We start from the raw sequence: 16,826 nt of genomic DNA on the forward strand, positions 1-16,826 counted from the left end.
GGCAAATCCGGATTTCATCATTTCCAGATGCGAAAAGCTCTTGGGTAAAAATAGTTTCTTACATACGTATTTCTGTCACGTGCATTGTAATCCACACGTGAGTCCAGCTGCGCTCTCATAGCGAAAAATGAAAACAAAACCTTCGTTGCTGCACATTAATAAACGCAACACTGACGACCCATGTCTTCAAATTCTTGTTCTTCCACTTGTTTTGGCAACACAACGTGGCGTCTCTGCCGTCTAAACATTTTACCAGGAAAAACAGTCTTCGAAGCGATCATGCATATTAAAGAAGTTGCACCTCATTCACAATAGAGCGCACTGATTGGTTTGAACCAAGTCTTTCTCATGAATTAATGCTGCACACTCAGAGACGTCACGAAGTACTCCCAGGTACAGACATCCAGTCTACATGCTGGAATACACACAAGTATCTAATCGCCGTGACGCAGCTTCAAAAATTAGTTTCAGACCGCAATGACGAATTTGCTCAAAATAACGCAAAAACAACAAATTTTCACTTTTCAGTGAAATATATGTGTCCTGATAGTGTTTATAGCAGCGTGGGACACATGTATGACTGTCAACATCTCAAAAAATGTGTTTTGGTGTTTCGTGACCTTTTAAAAATTAAGATCATATGGTATATTTCCATGCCCATTCTCAAGTGGTCTGACAGTGAGTAATCTTTTATAAATTCTTAAAAAATTGGTGTCTAAGATGCAGCAAGGTCAGAGAAACTGTACTGGACAACATGACATTGTAGAAGATTCATTTAATGTGTGATTATGAGTAAGCAATTAATACAAAATAAGCATAAATAACTATTTTCTCATTTGAATTAGCAGAGGATAATTCCATGTATTTACACATAATTTCCACATAATATTCTATGAATTTAATACATTTCTAAAAAACATGTAAATATTATTTTAATGAATATATGATGCATACTGTTATTACACTGCATACTCTCTGGAATACTTGATTTTGATTGAACAATCACTAAAATCACAGGTATGATATCCCCAGGTATTAAACTAATAAAGCTGCCTCGTACACACATTTATCTCACAAATTATTAATTAACTATTTTTCTTTCTACAAGTTTTGTGTGTGCTTGTTAAGCAGTATAATGTACATGGAGTCAATTTTTTTGCAGAATGAAGGCCTTAAAACTAGTACAACAATAACATTTATACAACAGTACATCTACTGGATCTTATTCTGTGAGAAGAACTGTCTGGATGTACATTATGCCTTACATATCATATATAAAATAATATTCTGCTAAAATAATTTCTGAGAACTGTGTTTTCAGTTACAGTACATCTGCTGTTTGTCATTCCCAACCTCTGCTCTTTTCTCAGTTAGGTGAGGACAGTTAAGCCCTTAAAGTTTATCAGAGAAAGTGTGTCATTAGGAAGACCTTATCGATGTCATTAGGCCCAATCCAGGCTACAGGGGCCTGACCAAGTCACAGTAATGAGATCTGAATGAGAGATAGACCGTTCAATTAACAATTTATCTGCCCGGAGCCTATCAGGCCACTCTTACTCTCCGATTACTTTCTCATCTTAGATCACAGGTCTTGCAGGGGTCACAGGTTAGCTAAAAAGACATTTAACATACCAGTTTAATGTTGTCCATTTCTTTCTTAGATGCACTTTTGACCACTAGCATCCTTAATAGGTTCCATCCATCTAATTTATCATTAAATGATCAGACCACTCATAACTGTACACCCATGTAAGCATGTTTTCCTGTCTGTGCTGTTTGATGGTTGTGGTATGGGTGGAAGAAATGTGTCAGGCGGTTGAATTTCCTAATTTCCTGTTATGATTTTAAAAAAATTATGCAGACCATGGTCTAATCTGCAAAGTGTTGCAGACAGGTATTTTCCGCGTAGATAGCACTGTTCAATTTGTATTTATCGCTGCATTATAATTAGTTGAAATGTGATGTTTAGGTAAAAGATTTGCTGATTGTTAACATTGCTATTATAATGCTTCATATTTTTTTTAAAAATGCGTAGAATATACTAAAATTAAATGATTATTAAAGTCATATTATAATCATATAAATTATCATATAAGTCATATAAATAAATCCAGATTTAATGCAGTTTATTATTCATCAGAGAATCCTGAAAATAAATATATTCACGTTTTCATGTTTAAAAAATATTATGCTTTAACAATTGTTTTTAACTGATAATAAGAAATGATTATTGAGCAAAGACTGGAGTAATTGTGCAGAAAATCTCACTTTGAATCGCATTAAATTACATTAAATTATATTCAAATATTAAATATTCATTTTAAATTGTAATAAAATCTCACAAATTATTGGATCAAATAAATCAGCCTCGGTGAGAGACTTTTCTTAAGCATTAAAAATAATCCTAGCAACCACACGCTTTTAAATGTATATATCAAGAAAGATATATATATATATATATATATATATATATATATATATATATATATATATATATATATATATATATATATATATATATATATATACAGTACACCGTTGTTGTGGTATAAAATAGCTCATAATGTGATTTGAGATTTTGGTCATGCCGCCCACCCCTACTGAGAACCCGTAACTGGCTGTAATGCCTTTGTTGTGGTCAATGACCAACTGTTAGGAAATAAAGAGTAGACTTGCTGTTTGCATGCAAGGAGGCGTCAAACCATTTCCTGACCCTCTGTTTTTCACATCACTAAAGGTCAACTCCAAATATTATATTGAACTTCTATATGCAAGCAGCAGTTGCTCTGACGGTTCTGTCACGTTACATGTAAGATAAAAGGGTATTTGATGTCTTTATTGAAGTAAAGGCAATTTTTTTGACCGTTTTGTCTTTTCTTTCTCTCTCTCTCTAGCAGTGACAACATGAGAAACCCCACCAGTAATGAGGATCTTACACAGAGATTCAAAGCCTCTCCTGAAAAGAAACAGGCCATGAAAAATGCAAGAGAACATGTAAGTTTAATCAAAACATATATTGCAAAGTTTGTTGTTGCATAACATATTTGGGCTTTGACAGATAAAATGCTCATTTTACATCTGTTATTAAGATTTAGGTTTTGTCAAACCGATGTCCATGCTAATAAAATGAAAAAATTCTAAAACAATTTGAACTTTTTCACTTTCAAGCATTTCCAGAATTAGTCAAAAACACTTTCAACAAGTGATGCTTTCATCTAATTTGACCAAAACGCATCCTGATACATGGTGTAAACCAGATCAATGGTGTACATGGATGTTGGTCGTTCAGAAAATGAAGCGTTACGTTTTATAACAAAGAAAAGCAAAAAAACATATCGTAATTTAGCCAAGATAATCACTACATGCTGCACACTAACCATAATGATTTTTTTGTAATAAATTTGCTGTCAATGCACCTACCTTTACCACACTAACCATGGTTTTCAGGTTTTATTTTTAGTAAAGCCATGTGTTACGAATTTTGATATTAAAATGGGATGAGACTAACATTTAAGTGAGACAATGATATAGGTGTGAGATGGATCAATGATGAGGCAACATGCAAGGATAAGTTTCTTTACGTCAATTATTAGAATGAGAAACTTAGCAATAATGCTATTTACTAACATGATATTTACAATAATGTTGAACAAACGAAAAATGTATATGTTAGCCAAATCAAAGAAATGAACAAACCAAAACAAGCCTTAAATCTAACTCTTAAACTTAAACATCAAAATAAGAGTGTTCAGTGTATACAACACTCAGACCAAACTAACTAAACTAAAAAAAAATGAAATCTAGAGGTGGCAAAACACTCAAAAGCTAAATCTAACAAAACACAAATTATGCTAATACACAAACAAAATCAATAAACCGACAGAATATTTGTGCTCAAATTAGTGTCACTCAGCAACAAAAGAACAAATCTTACTCGGAACACAAAGTTCAACAAACAAACAAGTTGCATCAGGCACATAAAGTAATTAACAAACAAACAAAGACCACGTGGCGCATGATGTACAACAAGGCAGAGTGCACACCGTACAATGAATTTGAAGGCCATTTAATCAGTGCATAGGCAGAGCTTATGACATCATAACCTTGATTGATGGGGAGTTTACCCAAAATACACAAATCAGGCTGAGTTATACTTTTGCATCAAGCGCACACGTATGGTCCGGCGCAGCCTTCACACGGTCACATAGCCCTCGCCGAGGCCTCAAAAAAAAATGTAACTACACCTCGGAATAACGTGTATCGCAAGCTCTGTGATTGGTTGACTTAGTAGCTATGATAAGTGTGGGCGGTGCTAAGAGCCACGAGCTCGATAGAGCGAGTGTATACAAGTGTTGAGTCCAAAGATCAGTGGTTGAGTCCTGTGAAGGAGCTCCAGATGGAAACTTTTGTTTGGTGTTTACTAAATGACTAAAGTTGTTGCACATCCGCCAGTTCCCGCCTCTAAATGAGCGAGTTTTAGCTACTTGTATATTAAGCGAGCGTTCAGACAAGACAAAACACCTGCAAAGAAACTCGAGTCAGAGGAACATAGTATAGCCTACGGCCAGCTAGTGTTTCGAAAGTGTTATTGCAGAGCAACACAAACAGCATGCAGAAGTATAAATGCATGGCTACACGCAAAGCAGGCGCCGTGGGTCATGCTGATTTCTCGACGCAGAAGCATAAACCAGCCTTAAATGTGGGGTAAGGAGGGAGACAAAGACGTGAGAGTGAGGAAACAAATAAATATACACAAATCACAGGTGTAACGTAACACCATGGTTCATTTTAGTAGGAAGGACTGATTTTAGCAAACCTTTTCAAAAATTCTTTTGGAAATTTGTGAAATAATCCTTTAATTTGTATTATTGAGACCAAGATCACCATGTTGTCACACACTGTACATGCGACCACATGAAAAGCAAGCACATTAGTTTCCATTTCTAATTATGGCTAAACAAGAGTGCATTTTCACATTGTCACCGTCCAGTCTGTCCAGATGCAGTTTGACCACATTTCTCATAAGTTTTCCAAACTTGGCCAAAGTTTTAATTGGTCATTTACTGCAGCCCTATTACACATGCAAGAGGATGATGCTGATCTCTGACTGAGTATCACTGGTGGTCGCTCTGCATGGAGGGCCGTTTATCTAATTAACAGCTGAAATGGGTGGTCATCGTCTTTGATCTGCATGTAATTTGAAGTAGTGTGATGCTATTAGTGCGCTTCCATTTCGTTAGCGAGCCATCTCGGACGGCATGTTCTCTCTCACTCAATAATTGGAAATCTAATCATTAATAATCCTCAGTTTGTCACTGGTCTAATTTTACAGCGTAGGTCAAAGCGCGGTCAGCGTTAAACGTGGAAAGCTGCCCTCTCTCACTTTGTCATAATTATGCTGATTGCGATCGTCATCGCGTCCGGTAACGTAACGTTTGCTTGCCTGCTGTGTGAGAAGTGATGTTGAAACTGGAGACGCGCTGCTGAAAATGGCTTTCCTCACCCATTTTTGAGGTTATGTTAACACCACATCCGTGAAATAGTGTCTCTGGCACTCTGAGGCCTTAATTAAAGGATGGGGGGCGGCGGGGAGAGCCAGCCGGCCGAGGCATTTCAAAGGACTTGGAGTTTCAGATTTTCAACGCAAAGGCCCTCATTAGTGCCCATAATGAGACAACTGAAGAATGCCAAGTGGAAGTCTTATCTCTCCCACACTCCTGATTGCCTAAATCTGCTCATCAGCTGCTTGCCAGTTCATGGTCATTTCCTGGGCTCTTTTCCTGCCCCCGCTTGCTTGTGCCCTGGTGGGTTTTTGCAATTCATGCAGCATCTCTTTCTCTAAACCTTCCTTTGATTCGCTGCTCTGCGTTTGCCAGAGAGTGTTGTTTGGCTTGCATTGTCTGTTGACACTCAGCTCGACACCTAAAAATATGAATTTTATTGCATGCAAGTGGCGTCAGCAAACAAATTATGAAGCTGTTATGAAATGATGAGGATTTTTAGTGGATTTATGAAGTCAGTTGACTAGATTATTGCATTAGGAAAGTATTCCACCATCATAAAGCATCCATTTTTGGCATTAATTTTGAACGCTATTTCTTTTTCGTAACAATAGAGTCAATCGACGAGTGTTTTTCTTGAAAAGCATAACTTTTCTTGCAGATAAATTCTGCTTTCTATTTTGCTATCTAATGCGATGACGTTCGCATATTTTAAATGTGATTTATGCGTCTAAATACTTCTCAGGGCCACCGTATTTTCACTTTAGCTCCTAGAATGACAGTTTTATGGAGTCAAATTTGCTCTGCTGTTTCCTCGGGGAAAAAGAGAAGGAATGTTTTGTTTTCATTATCGTAATCTAAGGAGGATAATCATAATCAAAGTGTCACATGTATAAACAGCTGTCCGATATGGTGGATCAAGTTCAAACCCAGAAGCAGTTCAGACGCTGAGGCTGCAGGTTAAAAGTGTTCAGGCTTGTTTCTGCAAAGGATTATTACCCAACATGTGCAGGTTATTATTAATCTTTCATTTATTGTTATACATATAAACAGAGATAATTTGTATGGCTTTTATATTAGATGAATCACATAGGGCTTAAAAATATTCAGAAGTCTTAAACTTTAAGCTTTAAAATATGGTGGAAAAAATCCTACAATCATTATTTTACCACCGAATACATCAAAAAGCACTACTAAAAAGCTAACAATATAGCTAATGTATAACTATAGATAACAATATAGCTAACAATATAACTTGTCTAAAGCTAATATATATGAATATATGAATTATTAGCCCCCCGTTAACTTAGTTAAACCTTTAAATGTCACTTTAAGCTGTATAGAAGTGTCTTAAAAATATCTAGTGAAATATTATTTACTGTCATCATGACAAAGATAAAATAAATCAGTTATTAGAAATTAATTGTTAAAACTATTATCTTTAGAAATGCATTAAAAAAAAAGTCTGCTCTCCCTTAAGAAGAGAAAATAGGGGAGAAAATAAACGAGGCTAATAAATCAGGGGGGCTAATAATTCTGACTTCAACTATATATATATATAAATATATATATATATATATATATATATATATATATATATATATATATATATATATATATATATATATATATATATATATATATATATATATATATATATATATATATATAATAACATTAGTGTTGTTTAAGTTTAAATATCCTATTTAAAACCTTAACATCATTATTTAATTAAATAATTTATCTTTATTTCAATTATATATAACCATCAAGGCAGATTTTCTGCAAGTTATGTTTAGTAATGAGATGAACTCCAGGTCTCCGTTCTGTTGTGTTGATGTTGATTTTACGTGGCGGTTTTCTTGTAATTAACTAAGTGTCTGTAATTAGACTTGACTAAAGACATTGATTAATATTTTCCACAAATGAAGTGGAGAAGCTCTTCAAGAGATTTTATCCACTGACCGCATTTAGTGCGTGTTTTCACCTTGACAGCAGAAAGTGTGAATTTGTCAAACACTTTATGGCAGATGAGCAAATGTTTCTAAATTGCTGTTCCCTCAATATCATGCTGAAGTCAGACACAGACACTTCTTGTGTCAACACATTATCGCTCTGCTTGAGAGAAGCGAAGCTTTAGCATTTAGAGCAATAATGTTAATAAAAGCTCATTTATGCAGTAAGCACTCTATTGATGGAAACATTTAACAACATGTTTATTTCATGTGTCTACATTAATCAGAATATATCTCAAAATGGCATGTCTATTTCATAACTGTTTCTTTAGACACTAGTCTATTTTTAAGTTGCTCAGCACACTGAAACTTAAAAAAAATCTAATTATCCTAATGCGGATTACATAAGACATAATTATTAATATACAGCTCTCATAAATACTTGATTCTGGTTGGCCAATCACAGCATTCCAAGTAATGCCATTCTCAGATAACAATTGTTGTTATAGACCTTTTTTCTTAGAATGCAAAATTACCCATAATGCTTTGCTTGTATGCGCAAGTAGAACTCTAAGAACTTCCGGTCGGCTGCTGATGTGTATAAGCAGTCACATTTGGATAGCTTTGATATGATAGTTTTAATCTATTTTATTTGCTTTTAACGTTTTTGAACTAATACTGCTGTCGATCAGCGCCATGTCCTCGACTGATTATTTAAAAAAATGTGATCTAATAGGATAGAAAACAACTGCTGTGAGACATTTTCCATTCGTTGTCAGACGGCATCTTGTGCTGTTTAAATGAAGCCTCGTCATTGCTAAAGTCAACATTTTCTCTTTCTTTCAAATAACCAACCCAAACAAATGTAATTCACCAAAATGTTTGACACACGCATGTAGCCTACTGTACTGTCCCACTAACGTAAACGGCTCCCGATTAAAATCAACATGCAAATCAGCCAGTAGAGTATCAGTAACGGACTTTTATTGGTCATTTTTGTAAACTGCATGACTTGCATACCTGTTAGGTTCCATGTTAGTAATCTGGTTTGCTGTATAATGTAGTGAAGTATTGCGTGTGTGTGCGTGTCTGTGTGCGTGCTCGTGCATTGAAGAGCCTCTGAACTAACAGCTGACAGGCTGGGAACACACACACTGTATTTCTGACAGCAGACACGTAAACTAAAAGAATGTTTTTCTCTCGCGCTAGAACCAAATCAGACAGATTATAACGGCTTTAACACACACCTTTCAAAGTTGTGCCACAAAAACACTCCGTAATCCACTTAAAACGCTATTAAAACCCATTTTCGGATCGCAAATTACGTTTGAAAACGCTGTAAACGGAAGTTCTAAACATTCTACTGGAAGACGCTGGTCGCTATGGCGCCCTCCACGCAGCAGCAGTGTTAAAGGTCTATAACACAAGCTCATCAGGGTACTTCAAAACATCTTGATCTGTCACACCACTGTTTTTAATGTATTTTCTATAATTTTTGCATGGATGTGATATGATGACTTCAAAATAACTTTTATATAATGTGGTTTTATTGTGTAGACACTATAACAAATCGTAGACGCTAAATAAAAGTTATTCTATAAGTCATCCCATATATGGCTTTATCCTATAGACCGTAAACAAACCTGAAACCAATAGCTATCTTTATAGCCAGTTAACCAAATAAGATTTGTGTGTATGTATATATGTTTAAATATATAATTTTTTTGTATGACAAAATGATTGTACATATTTTATCATTTTGTCATACAAAAAATATATATGATAAAACTAAACATTTTTGGATCGCCTGTTTGACCTGAAGAAGACGAAATAGATCAATAGATTTAATCCCAATAAACAGTTTATTTTGAGTGAAATTTGCATTTTTTTTTTTTGTTGATCGAACACCTGTTTAAAATTTCTTAGGGACGTGCGCAGACTTTTCAAGTATTCTAAAGGCAAACACTGTGATATCTTGTCTATTCAGTTTTGCAATGGAAGTGAATTGTGCTAAAAGTTTTTGAAATGCATTCCATTCATCAAAAAAGTAATCCATACAGTGCCACCAAGGTTTTCTTTTCAATAAAGAAAAAAATAACTTTGTTTAAACTTTTTATAAACTATTTTCACTGTCTTCTGGCAGCTGTCTTATTCACGTTTATGAAAGACATTAGTTATTACGTAAGAGTTGACATAGTGAAAGATAGGCCAAAAAAAAAAAACAATTGGCAAAAAGAGAAAGACAAAAAGAGAAAATGCTTTGTGAAAATATATGCATTGTGTTCTTCTGAGTATTTTATAAGCATAATGAATATTTATAATGCAATGCTAATTGACCTAGCCTTTATCCCTGTATACAATATTGTAAATGAGCAAAATTTCTTCTTCATTCTGTGATATTAAACCATGTCTGCTCACAAAAACGATTTCAAACACTCGACTTATGTTTTGAAGAGAATTTAGTGTGACAGTATATCAGTAAATCTCTTTTCGTAACCAGGCTCAAGCATGCAAATCTATTCCACACCGTAATAACCAATTATAGGTTATATATTATATTATATTATATTATATTATATTATATTATATTATATTATATTGTATTGTATTGTATTGTATTGTATTGTATTGTATTGTATTATATCGTATCGTATCGTATTATCGCGGAGAGAATTTTTACCGGTATATTGTAAACACTAAAATTTCCTGGAATCTGATCAAAAAGTCAATATATTTTAGGTCTTGTTTGCTGTCCTGGAGCTATTAGTTCAGCTACGGCTTATACATGTGTCCATTTACAATCTAACATGAAGCCTTCAAATTAACGTATTGGCAAGTTGCATGTTGGAAAATATCATATTTTGTGACAAAAGAAGCATGTGATTAATTTGGAAAGAAGTTTGGATTCCAAGCATGCTACAAGCGATTGAGTACTGGTTTCTGGAGAAGTTTTTTTTTATGCAATAACAATGCAACGCCGTGTGTTTTTCCTCATGAATAGGACCCTGAGCATCTGCAGGCGAGCGTGGCGGCCTACAGCAATCTCTCTTTTGAGGAAGTTGTGCAAGAGCTCATGAAGCAGAAGGATGTCGTGAAGAAGAAAGATGCTCATATTCGGGAGTTGGAGGACTACATTGATAACCTGCTGGTCAGGGTAATGGAAGAGACGCCCAGCATCCTGAGAACACCCTATGAGCCCAAGAGAAAAGCTGGCAAGATCTTGAAAAAGTAAAAAATTACTGAAGAATGTTGTAGCTTAAGATTTCTGGCAAAATATATATTGCTTGATGAAGGACACTGGAGTGTCACCTGGGATTATACGCAGGTCTATTTGTTCACACATGGACATATTTCGTGTGTTAAAGTTACTCTAGGTTTGCAAGAACATTGTGACAGAAGCCAGGCACTAAATGTGGTGATGCCAAACCCCCATTTTAGATTTTTTCCATGACTTTATTTAGATTTCTTTTTTAAGATTCCTTCAAGCTGTCAATTAATACTGGTGAGTGAATCATTTTTTTTTATATTCACAAGCAGTCATTCCTAGCTAAGAGCAGCGTTCTTGTGAAACACGAATGACGTTGTGTTTTTACCGAAAATAACTGTGTTTAAGTTGACTTTTATTTTGGATTCAGTCAGTATAACAGAATTCAGCACTTAAAAGTCTTGGTACTACTGTGTTTTACATTTATCCATGGGGTGGACTGTCTATATGAGGCCTTGAATTTGCTGTGACTGAACTCACGCTACAAAAGCTGCTCCTGATCAGTTGAGGTACACATTTGTCGTATGCAAAAATGAAAACACATGGATTAGTGGCACCACAGGACATAGAAATGCATGTTTACTGGATGTTTTAGCAGCGGGGTGTTGATTTACTGGATGACCACTTCTGGGTTTGACAGGGTAATTCTATTAATAAGTGCAAACAAGTGATAGAGACTTGTGTTTGGTGCCATATTGATTGATTTGTTACAGGATGCTGGTACTGAAAGCTTATGGTACTCGTATATATCTGAAAAATAATAATTTGATGGTACAGAATACACTACTAAATATTTATTTTGAGCTTAATTGCAATGAGCAAATGGTATATGTGAATGACACGGTTTAAGTCCCAGAAACAATAGAAACGTGACGCAGGAGTGTAGAAATGAGTATCCGGTCTCCAAAGACTTAATTCTGAATGTCAATCAGTTGAATTGGAATGTACTGCTACTGAATATATTCAGTATATTGCAGGACAGTCAAAAATTGTAGACTGGTTGTTTTGACTGGGGAAATTGTGATGAGTTGCTGATAACCGATATCACTTTATATTCGGAAGCCGATAATTGATATATAAATAGGCCGATAAAAATAATCTGCCTGACTACAAAAATAAATGCAACACAAATACAGTGGGCAAACAAATTTTATTTTAAAACCTTAACTACAGGAAATAAGGAAACTGCAAGGAAATGTGTAGATGTTTCTATGTGCAAAAAAAAGTACCCCTTTTTTACAATGGAAAACTACCACACTGACATTATTCTTATCGGGCCGATAACAGTAACATTAAATATAAGCATTTATATACAAATACCGATATATTTCCCTAGTTTTGACTGTTTTTGATTAAACTTTAGCTATTTAATCAATATGTCAAGCACAGAAGTATTACAAATCTACTTTCAGCAACTTATGAAACTTAATTTAGAAGTTTAACAGAGCCAGTATTTAAAATGAAAGTGAATAGATTAATTTGATTGGTCTTGGTAAGCGTTTAGTTCAAAACGTTTATAGAAATGTTCAGTCAGATGGATTCATTACAATGTTTAGTATGTTTACTGCACCAGAATCACATAGAAAAAACGATTGTTTACAGTTTGGGTTATAGTTTACACCTGCCAAAATTAACCAACGCTTGTATGACTTTGTTTAATGAACAGTGAGTTTGTTTTTTGCTGGAAAACCAGAAGGAATCTTCCCTTTTTCCCTTTTCTTTTGTTTACAACAGATTTATTAACCATTCCCATTACAAACTTGGGAAGATGTTTGTACATGGATTTTAAAATGCAAGTTTTAAGCCAACCAAGTCACTCAAAGATACTTAAAACATTGTTTTTTGATCAGCTGCTCAAAAAGATTTATTAAAATAAAAAAATCACAGCATCAGATTACATACAGTGTATGTATATATTTATATATACTGTATGTTTTTTCAATTGTGCTGAACTATATTGCGTTTTCAGGTATTGTTAGAATAAAAATAAAGTTACTGGCCAATTTTGACTCAATTAACTAATTTTAGATTTCATGCCAGTACACTTCAATATTTATACACTTCTTACAGAGTTTACTGGGATTTGTCTCATTTCCTGTCACCTACGGTACATATGTTTTCAGAAAATTACATTGGCTATCATTCATGGTAATCTGATCATTTATTTTTCACTGTAACATTGTTTTTTTTGTTTTTAACAATGTTACACTGGAGCCTGTGTGTTTTTTTGCACAACAGCGGTGCATATGCACACCAGACACTGAAAAAATGTGCATTTGAGAAAACTAGAATGATTGTAATGGTGATGTAGTTTATACTTTAAATGGTATAATATGTTAGCTCTTAATGAAACTCTATACCAGGCAGTTCTTTAGACAGTAATTCCCCATCATTTTTTTCAGTGTATATAGATAAGCTGAAAGCTTCCCAAGTGTAGTTTTTCCTGAATGACATGGTAAAGAAACACTGTGCTAGTTAGTTTGCTGGAAAAGAAGTCACGTCTTCTCTAATATTGGGTCACAATGAGCAAGTGTTGTGTTCTAGCTGTAAATTATTCATGTTTTGTTTGTCCAAAGGTTAATTTACTTACCTTTTAGTATGTATTTGGAGAGGTTTACATGTGTTTAATTGACAATTCATGTTAAAATCATTCAGTGCCACATGCAGTGTTACACAGTGCTGACGTTAGGGCACATATTTAACGTCAGTCTTTGAAATGAGACCATTACAAGATTTTGTGCAAGTTGGAATGTTATGTTTTTCCCAGCCTGATCTCACGAGAAAACGTAAGTATTTTACGTTTTGTCAGTTTAGTGGCTAATTCATATGAGTTCAGGCACCTAACCCCACCCCTAAACCCAACCGTCATTGGGGGATGAGCAAATCGTGCTAAATTAATTCATACGAATTAGCCACTAAATCAAAAAGTTACGAATTGCTGTGAGATTGTGTTGGTTTTCCATATAGTGCTGTTTACTAGCTAAAATTTGTAACCATTTTTATACAGGTATATGTGTTAAAGGATTTATTTACTGTACAAATCTAACACACGTTGTACAATGGAGTTAAACATGTTATTAAATGATCAGTTGTTCCACATTATATTTGTAGCTGGCCAAAAAGAATCAGTTCAGAGTGACATTAACTGTAGTGCAGTTGGCTCTTACCATTTGAGTTTGTTTTATTTCTCTGTTTATTGTTTCATATCTGTACTGCTATGCGTTCATTACATGTTTTATTCCCCCCAAGAGCTTTTGATCAAATATTGTTTAGAACTACTAACTGTATGTATTGTTGTGTTTTTATCATATTCCGCCAAGCACTTTCCTCCTCTCTGTTTTGTCTCATTGAACTGGAACTGCTATGCATCTCCCTAGAGAGCAATTCTGTGTGGTACTTTGAATGTATTTTGACCAATCAGCAATGTCTGTAATCACAAACACAGTGTTGAGCACCCTGTGTAGATCTTATCGAGCACTTCTTATATCACAGAATACACAGCTGACGTGATATTTTCTTTTCATTTATATGAACAATGGTCAGCACGGTGTTCATGGTTTCGTCGTGGTTATTCATCAAGAAGCCAAATATTCATCTGATGTTTTTAATGAGTACAATTGAGCTTTTATGTGTATTTTTGTAATATCCATTGGTTTAATGGTCAACTGTAAATGTTTAGACTACCTTTTACCCTAACTTTTTGTTTGTACATTTTTTTTCTGCTTCTTTCCTCTTGTGGCTGTTTAATTTGTAGTTTAAACAGATTTTTTTTGTTTAGCTACAGTATGTTTATAGTTCTTTAATGCTTAATGTGTTACAGTAATTCATATGCTGCTATTTTCTTAGCATTTTTCTAACAGATGGTTTAGAAGAATTTACATAGCTTCATTAAACCATGAAAAAAGTTCTGAATTAAAAATAATATATTACATTTGCTGAATAAAGGATAGTAGCTGGACAAAAGTGAAGTTAAAACACATGGAAGCAACAGTATCAACATTTATTTTCGGTTCGGTTTTGTGTACATTAATCTTAATACTGCAATCATATCTCATACGTTGTGACCATATTTACACTGTTAAAAATGCTGGGTTTCCTCATAATTTCTTGATGTTGTCCTGACACAAATCGATTAAGTTAACTTCATCGTTTTACAAACTTGAACATAAAACAGTTACGTTTTTAATTGTGCTGTTTCAACTCATTTTAAATAAGCAGTTTGAACAAGCAGTAAAAGTCTTTTCTTTTTGAGTGAACATTTATTTTCTGTTTGGTTTTGTATACATTAATATTAGTGCTGCAGACATATCTCATACGTTTAGACCAGTGTATCACTGTAAAAAAAATGCTGGGTTCCACATTATTTCTTCACGATGTCCTAACAAATCGATTAAGTTAACTTCATTGTTTTACAAACTTGAACATAAAGCAATTAAGTTGTCCAAAAAAACCTTAAGAATTGTGCTCTTTCAACTCATTTTAAACAAGTAGTTTGAACAAGCAGCAAAAGTCATTTATTTTCTGTTTGGTTTGTATACATTAATTTCTGGTGCAGCAGTGATATCTTAAATGTTTAGACCAGGGAATCACTGTAAAAAAAAAGAATGCTGGGTTCCACATAATTTCTTCATGTTGTCCTGACACAAATCGATTGAGTTAACTTCATCATTTTTACAAACTTGAACATAAAGCAATTAAGTTGTCCAAAAAAAATCTTAATAATTGTGCTCTTTCAACTCATTTTTCAATAAGTACAGTAGTTTGAACAAGCAGCAAAAGTCATTTATTTTCTGTTTGGTTTTGTGTACATTAATCTCTGGTGCTGCAGTCATATCTCATACGTTTGGACTAGTTTTTCAGTATTCTGTATCATACACTCCTTCCTTTTAAAATAATAATTTTCCTCTAAAAAACAAACTTGAATTTCCAATGGTGTGTAAATAACACTACTTAGAATATAGAATTTTACCCTCGGAATTTGCTTACGGTGTTTGAAGGATCATTGTTAAGATGAGGACACGCTTCTGTAGGGAGGATACACATTTCTGCGTAGATGTAGTTATTGATGAATCATCCAGAAGTAACACGTCTGTCTTTGCATTCTTGGCATGCAGCATGAATGAGTGTAGAAGCGAGAGCTGAGTGTATTGTCTATGTGACTACCATATAAAAGGGTGAAAATGACGGCACCACCCATTTCAATAAATCTCCTGTACTTCATAGCGTGTGTCTTTTATTGCTTTGGTATATTATTTGGCTAATGAATGAGCTTGATTCTGATTGGCTGATGAACACTGGGGTAATAGTTCTAGTAGGGTGTTGATTGCATACAAACACAGAAATGCACATAAACATTGCCCTGCCCTGTCACAATCAAAGTTTTGAAGCTGAAAATCGCTGTGGTATGTTTCAATAGCAAAGTTCCTAAAGCAGTTAAACTTATAGTTTTGCTGTTGTGATTCTGTCGAACACTGTTGACGGAGACACAGACTTGAGCTATTCATACATTCATATTCCTGCCACTTATCAATGAAAAAGTCTTGGAACTGATATTTCTCGATAGCAAAGCAGTTTAAACATACAGTTTTGATATTATTGACTATCGGACGCTGTTGAGAGAGTAATTTACTCTATTTTTTTTATTAATGAATAATGGAATTTTGTCATAAATGTGTTATCAGTATGAATCGACTTTAAGGGTTTCTTAGTGTACTACATACACTACCTGACAAAAGTCTTGTCGCTTATCCAAGTTTTAGGAAAAACAAATAATAACTGGACTTCTAGTTGGTCATTTGGTATCAGAAGTGGCTTATATAAAATGCAAAGGCCTCCAGATTACGCTTATTTTACCAAAATAAAATATGATCATACCTTGATTTTTAATTATTTACTTAGGACAGTAAGATCTGACTATGCTAGACAAAAGTCCTCTCACCTAACAGAAATAACTAACAGTATAGAATATAGTCATGGTGCAGTGGAAAAATAATATTGTGTATGACTCCCATTAGCTTGGACGACTGCATCCATACATCTCTGCAATGACTCAAATAACTTTAAATAATAAAGTCATCTGGAATGGCAAAGAAAGCGTTCTTGCAG

At 34.3% G+C, this 16,826-nt stretch overlaps 1 protein-coding gene across 2 annotated transcripts in view; it reads left to right on the top strand.

Moving 5' to 3' along the window:
* The window catches only part of LOC130239691 (rab11 family-interacting protein 2), a 33,387-nt gene extending 17,446 nt beyond the window's left edge, over positions 1-15,941 (top strand). Inside the window, exons 5-6 of one of the 2 annotated variants that reach the window (XM_056470990.1) lie at positions 2,895-2,994; positions 10,458-15,941. In XM_056470990.1, the coding sequence (XP_056326965.1) occupies positions 2,895-2,994; positions 10,458-10,688 (331 nt within the window). In that variant the 3' untranslated portion in view covers positions 10,689-15,941. The remainder of the gene's footprint in view (positions 1-2,894; positions 2,995-10,457) is intronic. The other variant, XM_056470991.1, reaches the window with a different exon arrangement.
* Positions 15,942-16,826: the final 885 nt, after the last annotated feature.

This window comes from Danio aesculapii, chromosome 13, assembly GCF_903798145.1.
Source record: "Danio aesculapii chromosome 13, fDanAes4.1, whole genome shotgun sequence".
Lineage (NCBI taxonomy): Eukaryota > Metazoa > Chordata > Actinopteri > Cypriniformes > Danionidae > Danio > Danio aesculapii.